A 22,685-nucleotide genomic window follows, 5' to 3' on the forward strand; every position below is an offset into this window, starting at 1 on the left:
ACACATTTTCGTATTTGCACATTCTACAATTCCCTGTCCATGTTCCAGTTCTCAAACTGCATTTTCAATCAATCCTGTATCTTACATCAAATCTCTTTTTCTTATGCAATAACTGCACATTTTTGTGAAACACCCAAGGGCCACATACTGCTTTTGCTCACAAGCTGTTGTGAGACTCTCCATAGCTGGGAGCTCTGAGCACTCCAGCAAGCCCTTGACTCCTGCAGGCAGGGTATGGGATGCCACGCAGAAGGGGTCACTGGGCTCAGCTGACACCGTGCTCCCCGCATTTCTGATTCTGCAACATAACTTGGCCTTTTTTTGCTGTCAAAATACTGACATTCAAAGGCTGGTTTTCTTTTCTTTTTTTTTTTTTTTTTTGTGTCTCTGTGTTTGATTTTGTTAAGTTGGATTTGTATGGAGTAATTCTCTTATGCAACAAACCCAAAATACATTTATTTCTTCACCTCCCATGACATGCTTTCAGGCAGTGAGACCCTGTTTAGAGATGGCGCTCTTGCTTTAAGTTGCTCTTTCCAGATTTCGCTTGTATTAGAAATTAGGAGGGGAAAAAAACCCCCTTTTTCTTCCCCTGCCCTCCTTCCTCTCCAGAACTGACAAAAGAAACGTTTCCTTTTCTACTGCAGGATGCCAGCTTCCCCTGGCCAGCCCATGTGAGCAGAGAGCGCTCAGCTTGGCTGTCAACAATCATTTTCATCCCTCAAGATCAGGACAACTCCTGGGAATTTCACAACCTGTCCCCCCTCTTCAACCTCTGCCCCCAAATCCCCACAATGTTTCTGCACAACAATGTGCCGAGCAGTCAGTGTACAACTGTGCACTTGCATTTTAAAGACTCATCTGTGCCTGCTGCTCGAGTCCCACCTGGGCGCTGCAGTGAGGGCAGTGGTGGGGCTGGGTGAGAGGCAGTGAGAACTGACACAAGCCCTAAAATTCATCTCTGCCAGCATCTCCAGGAGCTGGGCTGGTGCCTGCTGCTGTGCCTGTCCTTTCTCCAGGGGCTGCTGACTTCTCCCTTCACAAGGACACACCTTCTATACCCATATCGAGTGAATCACAGAATGTCCTGAGTTGGAAGGGACCCACAACAGTCAGAGTCCAACTCCTGTCCCTGCATATGACAACCCCACAGTTCACACCATGTGTCTGAGGGTGTTGTCCAGTCTCTTCCTGAACACTGTCAGGCTTGGGGCCGCGACACCTCCCTGGGGAGCCTGTTCCAGTGCTCCACCACCCTCTGGGGGAAGAACCTTTTCCTCATGTCCAACCTAAACCTCCCCAGCACATCTTCCCACCATTCCTTCAGTTCTGTCACTGGTCACCAAAGAGAAAAGATCAGCGCCTGCCCCTCCTCCTCCCCTTGTGAGGGAGCTGTAGCCCCATGAGGTCTCCCCTCAGTCTCCTCTTCTCCAGGCTGAATAGACCAAGTGACTTCAGCTGCTCCTCATACGGCTTCACCTCCAAACCCTTCACCAACTTTGTAGCCCTCCTCTGGACACTCTCCAGTAGCTTTACATCCTTTTTATCCTGTGTTGCCCAGAACTGCACACAGTGCTCCAGGTGAGGCCGCACCAGTGCAGAGCAGAGTGCGACAATCACCTCCCTGGCCCAGCTGGCAATGCTGTGCTGGATGCACCCAGGACACAGGTGGCTCTCAGCTTCTGTCAATTCCTTGACACTATTGCAGCTTGGCAGAGCGCTTGTTGTCAATATATGTAATCAGTATAACAACTGATATAAGTATATATATGATATCAGTATAACAGTAGGGTCTAATAAACCCATTCCATATAGATTTTGTACAAACATGTAAAAGGCCTAATCCCTGCCCTTAGGGACATGCAATTTTAAGAGCATTAACTATTTGCATTGTGACAATGTCAACACCTGCCAGCCGCTGCTGCTAAAGTTGTTGCTAACATGGCTGCGAATGGAAGAGAACAAAGTAGGGAAATGGCAGGTGTTCCTGTAACATTTTCAGCAGTTACAGAAAAATAGGAATACAAAGCAAGCTCAGAGGACAAGCCACCATTCCTTTTGTCCTTGAAGGGGCTGCTGTGGCATCAAGTCAGCCCTGGTTCTTGTGCAGAGTAACAACACACTACAGGTGTTTCTACAACTGAACCACTCACAGCTGTAAAAAAACTTCTTTGAACATGAAATTAAAGCACAATATAAAGCTCTGGGGATGAGGGTTCAGGGGTCTCTGTTTACCATACATGCATGAGAGCATCTTCCTTTCGAGGAGGCTCCCCTCACTAGGCTGGGATGCAAAGGAGGTGTATGGCAGAACCTGTGCTGTACGCCTTCATATTTAAGCTCCAAACAACATGGTATTGAACTCTGTCACCTGTTTTAGCTTAAGCCTCCCACTCAGCACTTCTTATTGAGGACTAGAAGACGTGATAAGCACACAGCATAACCTGCTTCCAGGAAAGAAACAGGGTAAGAGAACAACATTAAAAAAAAAAAAAAAAAAAGTGCAAGGCAGAAGAGACTAGAGAATTTACAAGAAACTAGAGAAACTGGAAAAAAATCAGGCAGGAGAAAGATTATGAAAAAATATGATGAAGGACAGTAAAATCAGACTGATTTTTTATGCCCCTGGACAATATTCCATATGAAAAAGCCCCACTTTGATAAAATTAGTTTATAGTGGAAGTCCAACAGCCTCTGAAATATGGCATTTATAGATGAAAGGGATTTATTGAGGCTTCTACTTGCAGTCTGAGTATTATTATTATTTTTTTTTTTAATTTCCCCTCCAGCTTTTAAAATGTCTAGTGCTGGTACACTAGCACCTCTCTTTCCTGTAGCTCTCTGCTGCAGGGTAATCCATCTCACTGCCTGCCACCTTATGTGCACTATCACTCATCCAGAAGGTCTTCTCATTTTGACCCATTTCAGCTCTGCCAAACTGTTCCTCTCGTTCCTTACAACCCCTTCCCTGGGCATTGCTCTGTCATGCCTTGAACGACATGCCTTGAACCTGATTATCTCCTTGTCAGTAAATCCCTAAAGCCCTTTACCGTTTTAAGAAGCTTTTTGCACCCATTATGGAGGTGGCAGAGGTTGAACACAGCATGTAAGGCGTGGGTACTCTGGCGCTACTGGGAAGCAGTCTAGACTCTTTTCTACGATGTGATGTCTCTTGGGAGAACAGCCCGGTCAGGCAGATAACCTCTTTTCAGGCTATTTGTCCATCTATCCCCTGCTACTCCAGCCTATGGACCTTTCACACAGAAAATCCTAATGCGGAGTCAGGAAGATGGTGATGCTGCAGAAAATTTCATGTGCTGCCTCTACATCTATGGGGCAGATCAAAAGCAGCCCTCGAAGATGCGCCAAACACAACATTGTTATTTACACGATGGTAAAGCGATGCTGCCTAACATACGTCTGCAGATTGGACTTTGACAGATGGACTTTGCAGCATAGTACAGCAATTTTAATGGTTTTTCTGCTACTGCTGTGAACCCCCTGTTGTCACCTCTCCCCACATGTTCCTGCTGAAGCAAATCAGCTTCAAAGCGCAGATCAGGAAAGAGGAGGGGTTGAGACAGTCGGTTGTATTCTGGAGCACAGGAAGGGTGAGAACTTCTCTTTTGCCACCTTCTTCCATGGAGGAAGCAACCTCCTGCAGGCAGCTGGGGTGGCGGCACTAGCCAAAACCACCTTCAAAATACATAATTTTCATTCGCGCTGTCACTTACTTAACTGTGGCAGTCCTTCTCCTGGAAAGGCTGAACCACTTTGAAACGTTTATATTCTCAGACTTGGAAGAAAATTATTATGACATTTCTTCTAAACAGGACAAGTATAGCTCCTCAGAGCTTCAAAAAAAGGCTAACAGGATTTTTAATAATGTCTTCTGTTAAAGAAATACTGAAATGAGAAAGAGTACTATAGTCAGAGTTCACTTTTTGGAAGATAATAATACAGGTGGAACAGGACCTGTTTTGTAATCTTCCACTCATTACCACAGAGTTAAATTTTCACAGTAACTTCAGACATGCAACAAAAAGGTTGCAAAATCTGTTAAAATACACTTGGCCAACCTAGAGCTGAGGTATGGTTATTTTCACATCAAGTGATTTTGCTCTTCTCTGCTTTTTGTGCACAGCACATTAAAGGTACGCTGTTGCTAAATAAATTAATCCTCTTTAGAATGGAACAGCTTAATTTTGAAGAAATTTTAATATTAAACATCAATTGCATATGGATCTCCGGGTGGATTTTTTTTTTCCCCAAAATAAGTGCTACAAAATTTTCACCAATCTAGGACAAAAATAGATGTGATGCCTCTCTTGTGGGAGAGAAGCTCAGAGAGCAAGGCTATGCAGTCTGCCAAGACCACAGAGCAAGTCTTGCAGAATAAGGAATCCTGCCTGCCAATGCCAGACACAATGCAGCACCGTCTACACCGTGGTACTGTAAACCGACTAATATTCTTGGTAGAGCCACATGCCACACATTCATGCTTTTATCTGTAAAAATTTTTATTCCCTAAGTGATGCTGTCATTTTGACATGAATTACTTGTTCAGTTTGTGCATGTTACTCCTAGTCCAATGTTTCCAAGTTCACTGTCACTGAAGACAGCTCAGAGGAATTCAAGATTACCTTTGCCACACCATTCTATCAGTTGAAGCCCACCTGAAATTTGAAGGTCAGACTGCAATAATGTTATGCTCACATCAAATACCTGACTCAGGGCTTTGGCCTGGCAAGGCTTCTGGCCTATTCTGCTGTCCCTATATTCAGCCAAAGGAGGCTCTCAGGTTGCGTAACTGTTGGCAGCAGCTATTAACTAGGTGGTTTAATAAAACTAAAGCCTATTTTAATTTTCTAAGAGATGGACTGGAAGCTTCCATATGGAAAGTTGAAGCTGAGATTCTTGTTTGCTATTTTCTGCCTCTCAGTCCAAATTCTGCACGGCCTGCTGTTTGCTCAAATCTCACCCCAAATTTGGTGCACTTCTGACCATGTCTCTTTGGAGACTTTCAAACCACGCGGACAATCACAGCACAGACGGAGGGACAGGCAAGCACAGGTTTAAGGCTAAAGCTTACTCAAATATTTTTAAGACCTTTCTTTGCCCCAGACAGTGGAATACATGCATCAGGAAGCATGTACGTCTCCAGTAAGACCAAAGTAAGGCTCATTTGACTCAAGGTGAAAACAGCCTAACTGTGGACTTGAACAGAACAGAGTTTCAATCAAAAATCTAAAATGCCAGTTTTAGAAGGCATATACATGTTTCCAGTGTTGGCTAATATACGTACTGTCTGCAAACCAGACACTCACATAGGAGACTAGATATCAATACACAAGTTGTCATGACCAGGTTTTTTCTACTTACAGAGATCCTTTCTTAAATCCAAGCAACAGATGAGGTATTTTACGTCACTGTAAACTGACCACAAATTTACTTGGTAGATTGGGAAGAGACATGGGTTTTCATTTTGAAAATCCCATATGAGAGTATTATATATTATATCTGTTCCTTTTATTGTTTCTCCAATCTATAAGTTTCAGATTAGCCATAAAACAAAAGCAAATGGCAAAAAAAAAAACTTGTTTAGAGAACAAAAAGTAATGAAGTATCTGTGTAGGGAAAATCCTTGTGTCCAGCACAATCCACAGAAGACCTGCCTCAAATGTTTATTTGCAAGGTAAAGAAAGAAATCCATGTGTATGCATTCCCAACAAAAGTAAACCCAGATTTTTCCTCTTGTGCAGTGTCTGCTCATTGGCTCTTGTTAAATTCCCTGTAAAATGAATTTTCACATTGTTAGGTGATTGGTCTGGTATAGTTCCAGGAGATATTCTTGTGGTTGTACAACCAACTTAACATGGTTTATACTGTGTCTGGATTTACAAAATAAGGCAATTTGATTCCACTCTGCCAGGTGCAACCACTCTAACTCTAAACATAGGGCTAGGCAAAAACGTGGTTTCTTAATTTGTAAATACATTTACTGAGCAGCGTGTTGACTGCATTGCATGTGTGACACCAGTTGTGCTTGGCAGTCTCTTCTTACCTCCACAACCCCATGATGGATAGATGTGTACTGCTTCTTCTTGAGCATCACCAAAGTAATGACAATCACTGTTGCTATGACAACACCTCCCACCATTAGTCCAATGATGGCACCTTTATTTGAACCCACATCTTCAGCAAAGAACACCTGCAAAAGAAAAATAAAGCAAGGTGGCTAATAAAAAGCTCACTATTTGGTTAATGTGTCCAGCTGCCACAGCAATATAAAGTCTATTGATGTATCAGTAATTAAACAGCATTGTATGTCATCCTAATTATTCAAAACTGGATTGCTGTAGCACAAAGCTCTCATAGTTGGAGAAGAGCAACTTGGGAAATCTGTATTGCCTCTGGTGTAGCACTGCTGTGACTAAGGGGAAGACTCATCTCCACGTTTCTGCTTCACATGGGTCTTAGATAGTAGCTGCTTTTTTTTTTCTTCCTTCAGTAAGCGAGTCAATCTAATTGCAAAATGACTGATGAGCCTATAGAAGAGTAACCAGGGAGCACGCACATTTCTTTATTTTTAGAATGCTAATCATGAAAATGTTCATAAATCTATATGTGTGGCTTGTTTGGACTAAGATGCATTTATGCAATAAGAGAGCAGTGAACACCTGTGGGACAAAAGTGAAACTTGCACGCAACCAGCTGGGAGAAACTTCTCCCACCAAAGAGACAAGAGTCCAACAAAAACAAGCATGATGATTTAAGTGACCACCAAGTGATGCTTCAAGATTTTGCAGAGAAAAGGGAGAATGAGCTATACCTGGATGATGACAATACTCACATGAGACCTAGTGGAGGAAACAGTTGTGTGAAAAACACAGAAGATGCACTTAAATTATTTGTAGTGATAAGGTGAAACAGTGGACAGCAAGATGCTTTACTATGCATTTAACAAGATAGGCTTTTACAACAGGAGCAGGTATGAAAAGTGGGTAATTGTTTTCACTGTCCTGTTTTGTATTCAAAGAGTATGCTGAATTAATTTACATCTATGCAAATTCCACAAACCTTTTGTCTGCTTGTCAATAGTGGGCCATTATTATTATTATTTTTAACCAAAATGGCCAAAAAGGATTAGAGAATAAATTACATTCACCGAATTGCAGGACTATCTGACTCTGAAAGACTAAATAGTTTGACAAGTATTTAACAAAAATGCAGAGGGAAGCAGGAGACCAGCTGAGAATTATAATGAGCTGTATAACATTTGCACTCTTCAGAAACACAGTCTTCCTCAGAGAGGTATTAAAGCATGCAGTATAAATATTTATGTTGTTCCTAGTCATAAGCAAGAAATGTGTTTAAACAAAGTTAAGAATTCACTAGAAAGTACACACAATGGGCAGAGTTGGCATAAGCTGATGTGAAATAATAATTTCTTCTGTCAATTTTACCTGCCCAGGAATGAAATTGTGTTACCATGCTATTTTGGAGCACTGTGAAATGACCCAGCTAATATACATATGCAACAGAGGAAAGCCTTAAGCACTCCAAGCCATGAAAATCAACTTAATGTACAGTAAAAATGTGAACACCCATAAAGGAGAAAATAACTGCCATTTCAGCTCAATTCTGAAGTTTGCATGTAAAATACAATGAGCAGCTGAATTCAAAGCAATATCCTAAGGAGACTGTTTCAGCAAATCCCTCCAGAGCACAGGAGAAGGAAAACACAGATGAAAGTACTTTCTGCTGGCTGCTTTTGAATTAAAGCTAAGGGAGATGGGCATCAGCCCGGGACCTTCTCAGCAACACCAGACTCCTCACTCTGTCTCAACTGAAAGGATAACCTAGAGGACAGCTTCCTAATTTTTAAACAATGGTTGTACCTATCAGTAAGAAGTATGGCATAAAATGTTTTAAAAAGCTGGAAAAGTTGAGAGTGTATGGGTCAGGATCAAGGGACAGGCTGGCAGGAGTGATATGGTTGTAGGTGTCTATTACAGGCCACCAGATCAGGCTGAGGAAGTTGACGAGGCCTTCTATGCGCAGCTGAGAGTGGCCTCACAGTCACAGGCCCTGGCTGTTGTGGGTGATTTTAACTTCCCTGATGTTTGCTGGAAGGACCATTCAGCCAGCCAGCCACAGTCCAGGAGGTTCCTCCAGTGCATTGATGATAACTTCCTCATGCAGATGGTGGAGGAGCCGACCAGGAGAGGTGCACTGCTGGATCTCATCCTCACTAACAAAGAGGGTCTGGTCGAAGCAGTAAAGGTTGAGGGCTGCCTGGGTTGCAGTGACCACGAGATGGTGGAGTTCAGCATCTCGTGTGGCAGGAACAGAATAGCAAGTAGAATTGCAACCCTGGACTTTGGCAGGGCTAATTTCGGCCTTTTCAAGCAATTGCTGGGGGAAATCCCATGGGCAAGACTGCTTGAAGGAAAAGGGGCCCAAGAGAGCTGGATTGCATTCAGAGATTGCTTCTTCCACGCTCAGGATCAGAGCATCCCCACACGTAGGAAGTCGAGGAAGGGAGCCAGAAGGCCTGCGTGGTTGAATAGGGATCTGTTGGGTATGCTCAAGCACAAGAGGTGAGTTTACAGGTCATGGAAGCAGGGACTGGCCACTTGGGAGGAATATAAGGCTGCTGTTAGAGGATGTAGGAAGGCAGCTAGGGTAGCCAAGGCCTCCTTAGAATTACAGCTGGCGAGAGCGGTCAAGGACAGCAAGAAGAACTTTTTCAAATACATAGCAGATAAAACTAATACCAGAGGCAATGTAGGCCCACTGATGAATGAGGTGGGTGCCCTGGTGGCAGAAGACACAGAGAAGGCAGAATTGCTGAATGCCTTCTTTGTCTCTGTCTACTCCGCTGGAGGCTGTCCTGGGGAACCCTGTACCCCTGAGACCCCAGATGAAGCCAGGTCAATGGAGGAGTTTGCTTTAGTCGATGAGGACTGGGTTAGGGAGCAATTAAATAGTCTGGACATCCATAAATCCATGGGTCCAGATGGGATGCATCCGCGGGTGCTGAGGGAGCTGGCTGAAGTCATTGCTGGATCGCTTTCCATCATTTTTGCCAAGTCTTGGGAAACGGGAGAGGTGTCCAAGGATTGGAGGAAAGCAAATGTCACTCCAGTCTTCAAAAAGGGCAAGAAGGAGGACCCGGGTAATTATAGACCGGTCAGCCTCACCTCTGTCCCTGGGAAAGTAATGGAACAGCTTATCCTTGGTGTCATCTCAAGGCACATCAGGGATAAGAGGGTCATTAGGGGCAGTCAGCATGGCTTTACCAAGGGTAAGTCATGCTTGACCAACCTCATAGCCTTTTATGAGAATGTAACAAGGTGGATGGATGATGGCAGAGCGGTGGATGTGGTCTACCTTGACTTCAGTAAAGCCTTTGACACAGTCCCTCACAGCACCCTCACAGCTAAGTTGAGGAGGTGTGGTCTAGACAACAGAGTAGTGAGGTGGGTTGCAAACTGGCTTAAAGAGAGAAGCCAAAGAGTGTTGGTCAATGGTGTGGAGTCCAGTTGGAGGCCAGTATCTAGTGGAGTGTCTCAGGGGTCAGTACTGGGGCCAATATTATTCAATATATTCATTAACGATTTAGACGAGGGAACTGAGTGTACTATCAGCAAGTTTGCTGATGACGCTAAGCTGGGAGGAGTGGCTGACATGTCAGAAGGCTGTGCTGCCTGCCATCCAGTGGGACCTGGACAGCCTGGAAAGTTGGGCGGGGGATAACCTGATGGAATTTAACAAGGGAAAGTGTAGAGTCCCGCATCTGGGCAGGAACAACCCCAGGTTCCAGTATAGGTTGGGGAATGACCTATTAGAGAGCAGTGTAGGGGAAAGGGACCTGGGGGTCCTGGTGGACAACAGGATGACCACGAGCCAGCACTGTGCCCTTGTGGCCAGGAAGGCTAATGGCATCCTTGGGTGTATTACAAGGGGGGTGGTCAGTAGATCGAGAGAGGTCCTCCTTCCCCTCTACTCCGCCCTGGTGAGACCCCATCTGGAATATTGTGTCCAGTTCTGGGCCCCTCAGTTCAAGAAGGACAGGGAACTGCTGGAGAGGGTCCAGCGTAGGGCAACAAAGATGATTAAGGGAGTGGAGCACTTCCCTTATGAAGAAAGGCTGAGGGAGCTGGGGCTCTTTAGTTTGGAGAAGAGGAGACTGAGGGGTGACCTTATTAATGTTTATAAATATATAAAGGGTGAGTGCCACGAGGATGGAGTCAGGCTCTTCTCAGTGGCAAACAATGATAGGACAAGGGGCAATGGGATCAAGCTGGAACACAAGAGGTTCCACTTAAATTTGAGAAAGAACTTCTCAGTGAGGGTAACAGAGCACTGGAACAGGCTGCCCAGGGAGGTTGTGGAGTCTCCTTCCCTGGAGACATGCAAAGCCCGCCTGGACACATTCCTGTGCGACCTCACCTAGGCGTTCCTGCTCCAGCAGGGGGATTGGACTAGATGATCTTCTGAGGTCCCTTCCAATCCCAAACATACTGTGATACTGTGAAAAGTTCTATTTTAAGCCTCACACAGATTATGCAAGCGCAGGAATCGCAACGCATTCCCTACCAGCCACCATGGTAAGGGTAGTTTCCAGCAGCAAACTCTTGGGATGGTAGTAAAGCACTTAAACATGAAAGGCTGCTTCTGGAAAGTGCATGTGACACAGGATTAATAACTACTGTGTTTAAAACACATTCCTCCAGGCTCCTTCCCTTCGGTAAACTCCCATGATTTCACTCCACCAGGATGTTTAACCCATCTGAGCTAAGCATGTCAGAATTTCCCAAATTAGTGCTAATGCATTTTGGATTAGCTCGTCAGACCGGGAATTCTCAGTTCTCAGCATCAAAGAGATGGTAGAATTATCTTTTCACACAGTGATTGCCTAGTTCAAATGCAAATTTGAGTCCTATGTTAATTTTAATTTTCAGCACTACTTAGCTTTAAGAATATATTAAGAGAAAAAGCTTTCAAGTTTAATATCAGGATATTGAAAGCCACAGAACTGCAATCTCATCATGTAATGTATCTTTACAAAAGAGGAAGCAGAAAAGGTTTATAGCCAACACTGCTCTATAGGTTCTTCATTACTTATTAAGGGACTGAAAAAAGCTTCTGGAAGATGCTTGTTCTTTCTTACATTGCTTTTGGTTGTTATTTTTGCATTCATAAGCCGTGTAGTTCAAATGGGGAACAATATTTTGCTCCTACCTGAACTTCACCTGTTAATGATTTACTAGATCTAAAGGAACAAAACACACAAATACAGCCAAGTACAAATTAAAATTAAGGTCGGTGCAGAATCTCCTCTTATCCCAAGCAGGCAATCTTATGAAAGGTTATGCTCCATGGGGTTCAGCCTCCTTCACGCACCACCACCATCTGTTTTGACAGAAAAGGAATCTATTCCTGAAACAGTGTCACTCTATTTCTTGCTGCGCCATGCTGCGTGTCTCCAGCACACTTTTTAAAAAAAATTATTTAAAAAAAGCTTACTTATTTTCCTTCTTCTGTATCCCTACTCTTTAGTTATGTGAACATAACAGATGGACTGTGGGACAAGTATTGTCCATATGACCACATCCAGTCCCATGGCAGTACAAGGGCAGGAACTGTGAGAATTTCCTCTCATGTGAGACTTTCCACCCTGTCTGCTGAAATTAGTCCAGGTTTGAAAAATCATCACCTGTTCACATTAATACTTTTTGTTCACACTTTCAGCATTCACATCACTCAGGGAAAACACGGCCATGACTGACCCACTAGTTCAAAGAATCTATCAGTAACTCGAAACACGTGTGCGGAAAGCACAGTTTGTTCACTCACCAGCTTTTGATGATGAACTTCATATCCTGAGTCATGCCGGAACTCTGCATCCATCTTCACTTCAGATATCTCTTCTGTTTTAACATTGGTCAACCCAGAACCTGCATCGCACCACAATGAAAATTCATTAAAGTCATTGACTCAATTATGCTCCGTCTATCTCCACCAAAACAAGAGCAGAAGGCAACAGCGTCATTCACGCAGAGGAGGTGTGATGCAACGTGAAAAGGAACTGGGAGGACAGTGAGGTAGGTCTGATATTTCAGTCCCACTGAGGTGACACACAATGAGCTGGTAAAATTTCTCCTCTGTTACACATTTCTTAATCCACTGCAGCTATGCTGGTACAAGCATCAAAGGCTTTCAGCATGAAATACCGCAAGTACTAAGCTGCGAGGGACCAACAGCCGTCTCCTGCATTGGCTCACAAGGTGCAGACAGATCTACTCTAACAGACTCTTTAGCAACGTCAAGAAAATTTGGTGTTTAGGCCAAAATCTTCCTGCTCCCTAAGATCAGGCTTCTGTGAGGAAAAAACACACATCCATGGTGTGAGGTGGGGAACCCCAGATATATTTTCTTGCTTCCTTTGAGTCTCTACCTTTTACACAAACATTTACAAGTAAGAGTTATTAAAATGTTTGTGAAGCTTACATGGCTCGTATTTGTTTTCACATTTCAGACTGCTCAGAATTAATCTGAGTTTTGACTTCTGTCTGAGAGACAATAACTGTCCCTCTTGATTAGAAACATACAGTAAAGCAAGTAAGCAAAGCTTGCAGCGATTTTAATTGTAGATGATTTGCAGTCCTGTTGTCCCTTTACGGGTGCAAAAGGGAGATGCTGCACTTGTCTGATGGCAAAGGCAGAGAGGATTTCCTCCTGGAAAACACCCTCAGGAGAATGAGCCAGACTTAAAACAGCTGAGCAGTGCATCCTATATATGAATGTTTTTGTCCTGAAAAGCTGGCTCTGGCTTATAGAGTACATATGAGTATTCATGTAGCTGGTTATTTTCCTTCTCTGTATCAACTGACTGACACTCATATTTCTTGGAGGTACAAACACTGCAGAAGCATGATGTTTATGAGAAGTTATTTCCTCACCCTGTCTAACGTGATCAGAACAAACTGGTTCATATTCCTTGTCTATTATTTACTTTAGCATTTTATCACTCCAACTCCTCTCTCCAAGCCTTCATTCTGATTCTTAGTATTTTGGGCTGACCTTAAGCTCCAATGCAGAGGAAGAAACTCTTGAAAATTCTCAACACTACTGACTGTTCTTGTGCTCCATTGTCTCTCTGGACTCTCAATAAATTCTCAAAAACTTCCATGTGCCAATGAGTTCCACAGTCTAAAGCAGCACTCAATGCAAGAATTATTGCCCTTTTATTGCCTTTGAATGTGCAATTTCTTTTTTCATTAAATGTGGATTTATTTTTGTACTATGAGTCAGCAAGAACAGACCTTCCCAAGAACATCTCTGGACTGTACAGACAATCCCATTCTAAGGTTCTGATCTTTCTTCTCATAGTAAAACACGCAAAGGAGAGAACAAGAATTATCTTTGTGCAGTGAAGTATTTATGTGTATTTTCTTGAATAGTTTGACTGTTCCATTAATTCTACCTTAATGTCTTTTTTTAAAGGAATAAGGCACCTAAAGATCTCAAATTTATTAAGCATCTGATTTTTGATGCCATGTTACACTAATGACACAAGTATATTATGACATTTATACATGAGAGACCATTTCCAAAATCAAGAACTGTAACACACTGAAGGAACTGCAGTTTAAAAAAAAAAAAACCCATGATGTTCTGTTAATGAAAGGCAAGAGGAAATGGAGATGAAGGAAATAAAACCTACACGGTACCTGCAAAGAGGTTTGCCTTCCTATCTTTGAAGCAGTTATGGTTAGTTTCCTACACTAAAATAATAATCTAATTTGCTCTCCTTTGTGTATCATCTCAAAATACCCCCTAGACCTGCAACAATAGGAAGCAAAGAAAACGAGAAGGTGCATCAGGCGGCACAGAGGCTTGCCTCTTTCAACCCCTCACCTTCTTGTTTTTAGGATTAAAAGAGGAAGGGGAAAAACAACAGTGGAATAGCAGTGCTTCATGTAAATTAAATAGCCAGGGGAAAGGGTTTTCCCAGGACTTGGTTCATGCCCACAGCTGTAATGGCTGAAGAGGTGGCTGGCTCCCATCTGCTCACCATGGCCACGCTTGCTGCCCCTCAGACATGCTGGCAAAACCATCATGTGGAAACTCCCCCAGGGCAAGGGCCTGGGGAATCGCACAGCTCTGCTGCTACAGCTGACAAATTCACTGCAACTATAAATATTGAGTATCCATATCAATAGATGTATGAGATACACCTGCGAAGAATCAGCTTGTCTTTTACTGAGGGAAGTCCTGCCTCCCAAACCTCCTAGAGGTCACCGGTAGAGTTAGGAAGTGCCCAGGAAACTGATTCATCTTGGAGTGTATTTGCATTTCCAAAAAGCCTTTGAGAAGGTCCCTGACCAAAGCTCTGGCAGAAGCTAAGATAGCAAGGATTAAGTGGGAAAGTCCTACATGACTTTCCACAACTGATTAAAAAGACAAGAAATAAAGTGTAAATACACAGCCATTTTTCACAATGGAGGAAGGTTACCAGCAGGGTCCCAAGAGGATCTGTGCCGTGCTGTTTGTAAAGTGAGCTGGATCAGGGAGTGAATAGTGACATGACAAAGATTATTGACGAAAAATAAAAGAAAAAAAGAGGATAGTCAAAGTAAAACCGGCTGCAAAGAACTGCAGAGGGATATTACAGATTCTGAGTGCATAATAAAAGGGAAATGGTATTAAATGTTGATATAATGTAAACTGGTGCTCACAGGGATATGCAGCCCTAACTATACATACAGAACAGGGTCTACATTAGGTCTGTTCCACCCAGGACAGACAGAGACCTTGCACTCACTGCAGATAACTCTCTCTGGGCAGGTGGCTCAGTAGCAGTCAAAAAAGCAAAGAGAAAGCTGGAAGTAATTACAAAGGAACAGAGAAAACAGAAAACATTGTTACACCACTGTATAGATGTTGTATCCTCATTTTAAATCTGGCTATGCACTCTGGTCACCCCACCTCAAATGATGGCAGAAGAACTAGAAAAGACACAAAGTAGGGTGAGACAGACGATCACTGGTACGGAATGGTTTCTGCATGAGAAGGACTAGACAAATCGGCAGTCTTCAGACTGGAAGAGACAACAAGGGGAACGCTACAGAGGTCTATATGAGTGACAAGGAGAAAGTCTACAAGAAACAGTTATTCATTATTTCTCCTAAGAAAGTACAGGACATCAACATGGCTATGACACAGCAGATTAAAAGCTAACAGAAGTGTATATATAATTTGGTACAATGCAAAACTGGACTGCGGAACTCATTGGCACAAATCATGAGGATGTTCAAAATATGAATGAACAAATGCAAAGAAGCAAGTTTCATCCAGGGTTACTAAACACAATGGTGAAAATACAGTTTCTAGTACTGAAAGTCTATCAAATGCTGGTTGCCAGACGCTCAGTGGATGTGCTGGAGCACAAGGCAGAGGTGCAGTCTGCAGGCATCCTCTATGCACCACTGCTAGGGGCAGGATAATAATGGGCTTGGGCACTTGTGCTCTGGGGCTCTGGTCAGAGTGAAAGCCAGCTAGACAGCTTAGATCCTGCGTCTTCGTTAGCTTCTGTTAAGCAGAGCCAAATGCCCCAGCCAGGAATTACAGCAGCATTTCAAGGGGAGAACAGGTCAGGAGTCTTAACATCAGTGAGCAATAATAGAGGGTCATGAATTCACAGTAGTCACAGCTGCTGGAAAAATGCAGTCTCAGGCTTCCCTAAAGCCACATTTCCTTGAGGGTTCCCTTCCCCCCTCCTATTCCCAAACAGGAAAGCTGGAGCTGTATTTCCAGCATTCAGCAGGTTAAACAATCTTTAGCCTTGAGATCAGGCAGAATTTTTTTTTCTGGGCCATGCAACCAAGGTCTGGTGGACTACGTGGCCTTACCGATCCCCAAAAATGCCATGGGATCTGACTACCAAGTGGGACCCGATAGTAGGAAGTTAATGGTGTTAGACTTAGTAAAACTTGTCTTTGGCAGCTAGCACGGGAAAAAGGTTAGAAACAGAAAAATCTCCATTTGTACTAAAAAACCTGATAGAAAATTTATTTCTTCCTTGTATCTGCCTTGGAAGTGAGGAAAAAAGACTCCTAAAGTACAACTAGGGTAAACGTGGTCTTCTGCAAATAATTAATCATATAGTAAGAGAAGCACGACTCTGCACTGGAATCCATTAAATACCCAGTATGAGACAAAAATAGACACAGGGTTATATATGCCTTTCCACCATGTTACATTATAGAATTTAGACTTTTTATTTAACAGATTTCTTTTCATTTCCAGTTCATTCGCTTTCCCATCCCGGTGACTATATATATAGTCCTACATGCTATAATCAAAGATTTATTTTTCAAAGGTAAGAACTGTAGAAGGAAAAACTAACTGAAGAAGAAAAAAGGGTCTTTTAGAATATTTCCAAAACTTTCTTCAGAGGTGTGTGAATCAGGTAAGATGCAAACAGCAAAGGATGCCTAATATCACTCTGCTCTTGCATTGAAGACAAACATCCAAAGAAAAGTTCTGTATGATGTGATCTTTAACTCTGACACAAAATGATGTTTTATTCACTACCAAGTCTAAAATACACATATGTAAAAGAATAAAAATGAGAGCAACAGCCTCACTGCAAATTCACAAATAATGATAATTATTAGTGCTTTTTCTTCCGAATTACATATTCTCTTTAGGGAGCTGCATTCCTAGTTACTTCAATTTTAAAATTCTACAATTCAACTGGTAAAGATACTAATTCGCAACTCCTTAGAAAAAACTGAAAAGCCTATTCAGGCATCAAAAACATGGGCTTAAAAGCATCTAGTAAAATCCAACAAAATGAGCTATCTATGATGGGCTTTTAATTGTATTGTTACTAAAAAGGAATGTTAACTTTTATACATACACATGCACATGTGTGTACACACAGCAGCTTACGCAAACCTTATTCTTCCTTGGTCTTTTAAAGGGAGGGGGGAATCATATGAAGTTAAAAGCTACTCAAATGGAATACAAACCAAGTAGCTGTTTTGGGGAACACTTGATCTTCACACAGATGAGCTTTTGTGTTTGTGTAAATATATATTTAGGCTTTAAGAAGGATAAGAAAAAGGATACAATGAATTCCACCAAGGATGCTGTTCGGTGAACATCATCTACTACACTGCCTGTAATTGCTTCTTCTACTGGTTAAGTAACAATCTAGCAAGATTTTGTGATTTTGTTCTGCAAAGTTCTGAAAGAGCATCAGATGTGCCTGTGGTCTTCCAGTTAGAGTTAAAAATTAAACTTCCAGGTGAAGCACAATTGAAACTACCAGATATGGGTGGTCTCTACATAGAACCCCCCAAACTAGCATATTTAAGCAACAGACACAATGACTGCAATTCCAGAAAACATGTAACTCCATGTCCATGAACTGTACTTGAGTAATGGCAAGAACAAGAGAAGATTTGTTGAATCAAAGCCTGCTACAAGTGTAGTAAACAGCTTTATCTGGGTAAAGCTTCATCTACAATGAAAAGGGCAGGTTGAAAGGAAATGCTGTGTTTGAATAATTACCCAGGTAGGTGGCTGCATGTTCTTACTAGAAGTTCAACTATTACTTGCATATGACTCTGTGACTTTGTGCAGGTCATTTAATTTTGAAATTAAAGAAGAATAATGAGGCTTGCATCCTAATTTATAAAGACTAAAATGAATGTTATATACTCGGTTTTGTAAGGACAATTCAAATATCTTCAAGGAGTAAGTACTTTTAAGACTGTAGGGATCTCAAACTTTCTGGTCTCTCCTTGGAAGTTATTGAAATGGCGGTTCACTTTTACTTCATGGATGACTATAGGGCTCTCAAATTGGAGAAAGCAGAAAATAAGTGCAAAAAATAAAGTTATGTTTTTTTAAAAAATAATCTAATTGGAACTTAGTATGAAATAATTATTTCTCAGAATAACAGAGATTATTTTATGTGTTTAAAATGAATAACCAAGTAAAATTCAGTAAACTTTCTGGCATGTCAGTGCAGATGCCGTGCATATGCACATTTAATCGCATATACAGCCAGTAACTATCTGATTTATAAAACAATCTAAAGGAAAAAAATTCTATTAGTGACTTTTATTTGGTAGCTGCAGACAGTTGGTATAAGACAACTGTACTGAACCAACATCACTAAGACAGGAAAAAGCCCTGGCAATTTCTGGCAAGAAAATCATCAATAATTCACTAAGTTGCTCTCTGCCCTCACCTCATACAGACTGCAGCATATGTGCTAATGATTCTGCAGAAGAGCCATTAGGCTTACAGAGCCTCTGCAACTGTGCATGAAAAAAATCCCTCAGTTTCTATATAATGTAATAAAGATGGACAAGTCATGATTTATCAGCGGAAGGGGTAGAGACACAGAAGCAGCTTTATGTGCAATGTCTCCTCAAAATTATTGACTTCAAAAACAATCAACTGATAAAGAGCTGGGAGAATGCAAAAACCCAAACCAAACCACAAACTATACTACATGGAAAAAATAACTCAGTTGATATAATAAAATCCTTGCATTGTGAATTACGGGCATCCCAAGTGATACAATTACAGCTGTTAGTGGTGTAATTACAGCTGCAACTGTGCAACAGATGAGAATACAGTCTACCTTGAACAGAGAGGTGGTTATTTTCTTTATTAGCTTGAATTTCAGAAAATCTGCTGATATTATACTAAGCAACACCCATTCTGATGGCAGGTTTTCTCATCTTCAATCAGTTACCACAGATCAGACCTGGTGAATTAACATGAAGAAAAAGGAGCTCGTTTTTGAGTATCTAAAGATGTTTTTATATGTATCTTTGTGTGTGTGTGTCTATCTATATACACAAGCACACATACAAAAAAAGAGAAAAAAGTTATTCATTAACACATACCCAAAATTCAGCTGCAAGAAATTCAATGTTTATAAAGGAAAGGTGACCTCTGGGGCATGGGGGAGAAGGAAACACTACTCAAAAAGCTGTTACAGGGACGCTATCAAGGAAAGAGTTGTTCTTTCTATTTGAAGTTCTTCCTGTGGAAGTTCTCAGGCTGTATTGAATCCCTCTAATGTCTCCCTCTATGAAGCAACTTATAAATACCAAGAAACATGCCTTAAGTCTCTAATCATTTCATGCTGTATTAAAAATAGCTTAGTACATCTAGATATTTTTCTTCCCCTTGATCTTTTACCATCTATGTTTACTTCCTTTCCAGGAAAGACATGTCAAGAAAGCAACTGAGGCATAATTCTTATTTTTGTTCCATTTGTGAATTACAAAGAGGAAGGACATTGTGTTGAAGCACTTGGCTCCTTTTCAAACACCGGTGTGGATCACACAGATGTTCTATCTATACTAGAAAATGAGGGTCCCGCCAACACTACTCTCCTCCTGGGGACACATGTAAATCAGATTCAAATTCCAGCTTCAATCACTGCCAGTCAAGGTGGAGTGCTACGGAGGCAGGGGTTTGGAAAACTGACGTAAATTTTAGTAAATGGTTTAAACTTGGTCTTCACTCAAAAGCTTTCCCGCTCTATGGATTGGACAACTTTTCACATTCCCTGACTTGACTCATAGACTTTATTTATTAATAAGAGAGAACAATGTGGTGAAGTAATGAGATTCTAGTTATCATAAATACTACAAACAACTAAGTACTTGCTCTTCTTTTTTGTACTGTGACCAAATGACCTCTCTTGCAGGAGAGGGACAAAGATCATCTGCAAGATCTGCTTTTATGAAAAACGTAGTGAAAAGTTGCAAAAAGAAAATGGAAAAGAGAAAAAAGGACACGTGTTTCTAAGCTTGTCTTAGTCCTTTCAGTGTTGATTTTCTTCAGGGATTTTGAACACTGGCAAAATGTTTGCTTGTTCTTATCCCTCAGCTTGGACGGCCAGACTGGACACCTGTGTCTTCACCCTGCAGCAGCGATCGCCTTGTTCGCTTGAGCAAAACAAGCAGAGGCACTAACTGAAAAGTCAGGGCTGTGAGAATGGCAAACCTTTCTCGAAATCAGCAGGACTCTAGGCAACTAAAACAAAACAAAAAGTTACAAGCAGCTGCATGTGCTAACCTGCCTCCAGGTCCCTTGTTAATACTTTCTCATTCTAGAATAATATCCTTGTTTTTCAGATTGTTTTTTGACGTAAAAAACAGCTTCAAACTGTAAACATTAACTATCCCAAAAGGACAGTGACTACAAAAAAAGTGTCTCTTTTCCTCTTTAAACCTCTAACATAGAAATTTTATTTACAATTAGCAAGTAAACAAATTTTAGAGTACACAGTTTTTAACTGACAATCTCTCTTTTATTTCACAGGTTAACTAAGCATCCATTTGCTTTACTCTATTCCTAGTTTATGAAGTTACTCAGACTGGTATCAGTTTTTTGTTAAATTGAAATTTTATCACAGACAAATTGTATTCAAGGGATGATGAAAAATCAGGTGGCCATTTATTGCCAGAATTTTTATCAGTAATGGCAAATCTGCAGAAGTCTGGACATGCTAACTGAAGACTTAAGGAACTTAAGGTCTATCAGGAATGCCGAAGAGAACACGTTGTGCTTAGTGTTACGATACATTTAGCGCTACTGTAAAGGGGCAAAATCTCTATTTCACGTGCACATGTAAGACACTTTATGCTGTGAAATTCAGAATGCAGGCACGGCAGTGAGAGATCTCAGTCTCTCTGGTGAAACAACCATCCCTCTACCTGGAGGAACATGACGTGTGTCCCTGCTGGGCTGCAGGGGTTCCCTCTCCGTGTCAAAAGCAGAACAGGGGTCTTCTCAGCACATGAATTCTGCACTAAAGGTGGCAAAAGCTACACAGGCCCCTTCTTAGTAGTCTTCTTACCTCTTCTTAGTAGTCTATTGTACATTCACAAAGATCTCTCATGACCTGTGCTAGCTGTACTTTCAGTACTATTTATATCATCCCAACCACCGAAGTGCTCTGATACCCTGAACTGAAATAATTTCTCTCTGAAACTGGAGCGCAGCAGTGTGAGAAAATCCTATCTTGGGAAGGGACACCAGCAATTTCTGTCACTGTGTGTGTGCCTACGTGTGTGTGTATCTTTAGTAATAACAGGAACCTCATAACAGATTTTTCACAATGACATTAAAATAGTTAACAATCACTAACTTAATTACAAGAAAATTCCTGGATTGAATTGACATTACAAAATTTGGATTCAACACATTTATGTTTCATTTGTGATGCTATTTCTGTTGTAGTGCTCTTGGGCAAGAAATCTAATCCAGAAGGCAGAGACAATCCAGTACTGGGGGAATGCTACTTGATCTCATGATTTTTGGCATGGTTGTGGAGATAGCTCTGCACCTGTTTCAAGGCTCTCTTCACAGAGTGAATTAAGATTCTAAACACAAGTCAAGATCTCAGACTCCCCAAACAGTGCTGGGAGTAAATCACCTGGCCAGCCTTGACCTGTATCTCAGTTGCCCTAGCACAGGAGTTCATTTTACTTCCCAGTGTACAATTTTCTGTAGTCAGCAAACCTTCTAATGGAAGTTTGGAGGAAGAGATGAAAGGAAAAAGAAGACAAACTGATCAGTTTGATCTGATCTGAAGGAAAAAAACTGCAATGACGATGTGACACGGAAATAATTCTAACCTAAAATATACCCATCTAATCTCACTATGTGTGGAAGAATAATCTCTTCTGAAATAAAAGGCTGTTTGCTCTCCATGGAATCAGCCATTTCTAGATAATCCTAAATAAAAATGAGGAGGAAAAAAAACAACCTACAAAGCAAAAGAAGTTAGTACGAAAAGCAATCTTTTACTTTTGAATACTGGATTTGTCCCATTTCGGCTTTCTAAACATTTGCAGCATAACTCAAACTAGTCATCTGATATTCCTCTGAAATGAACAGGAAGACACAAGTACCTACAGAAGGCAAATAATCACCCTTGTCTATTCTAGAATGGAATGAATAGCTGTACAGAGGTGTCCTCAGTGAATCCAAGAGGGAGAATATATGTATCAATTTTTAGATGTTTGGAGTTAGCCAAGATAAATATCACAGCAAAAAATCCTAATGTCCCTTGCAATTCTAAAATCACATGCACGAATTCTTTATTAGCCTCAACTTACAAGAAACTGTATACTCTATATAAAAGTATCAACATTTTTATCATATATTCTCAAATGAAGAGTACTCTCTGCCCTGAATGGTACTGCCCGCTGCACCTGCCGAAGCATCATCGACTGAAGACAACTTGAATGGAGTATCAGTTCTGGGTCTGTGGGTCCCACTCCCTCCACCAGTGCCCATCCCCAGCACCCGTGACAGACAGCACTCACACAGGCTGATGGGGCTGGTGTGGGAATGCTCCCCTGGTTTGTGGCAGAGCATTAAATTTTAAGAGAGCATTAAACCAAAGCAAAGGTGACCATTTCAGCTCAAGGAGACCACATGCACACTGGGAAAACACAGGTTAGGTAAAAGCCATGCACATTATATACCTGGTCGTGTGGTGAGTCCTCTGTCTGCAGCTGGGCGGGCGTCAACGGGCTCAACTGGGCATATGCAGAAAAGAAACAAAAAAAAAAGCACACAAAAAATAAACAAAATCCCCCAAAACTATAAAGTCAACTGCTCTT

At 41.7% G+C, this 22,685-nt stretch overlaps 1 protein-coding gene across 4 annotated transcripts in view; it reads right to left on the reverse strand.

Moving 5' to 3' along the window:
* Positions 1-22,685, reverse strand: part of APP (amyloid beta precursor protein) — a 223,254-nt gene that overhangs the window by 2,857 nt on the left and 197,712 nt on the right. For 2 of the 4 annotated variants that reach the window (XM_065862654.2, XM_065862653.2), the window contains 3 exons: positions 22,548-22,601; positions 11,866-11,966; positions 6,065-6,211 (listed from right to left, as the gene is read on the reverse strand). In XM_065862654.2, the coding sequence (XP_065718726.1) occupies positions 6,065-6,211; positions 11,866-11,966; positions 22,548-22,601 (302 nt within the window). The remainder of the gene's footprint in view (positions 1-6,064; positions 6,212-11,865; positions 11,967-22,547; positions 22,602-22,685) is intronic. The other 2 variants (XM_071810212.1, XM_071810209.1) reach the window with 1 other exon arrangement.

Source organism: Patagioenas fasciata, chromosome 1 (assembly GCF_037038585.1).
Source record: "Patagioenas fasciata isolate bPatFas1 chromosome 1, bPatFas1.hap1, whole genome shotgun sequence".
In the NCBI taxonomy this organism is placed as follows: Eukaryota; Metazoa; Chordata; class Aves; order Columbiformes; family Columbidae; genus Patagioenas; species Patagioenas fasciata.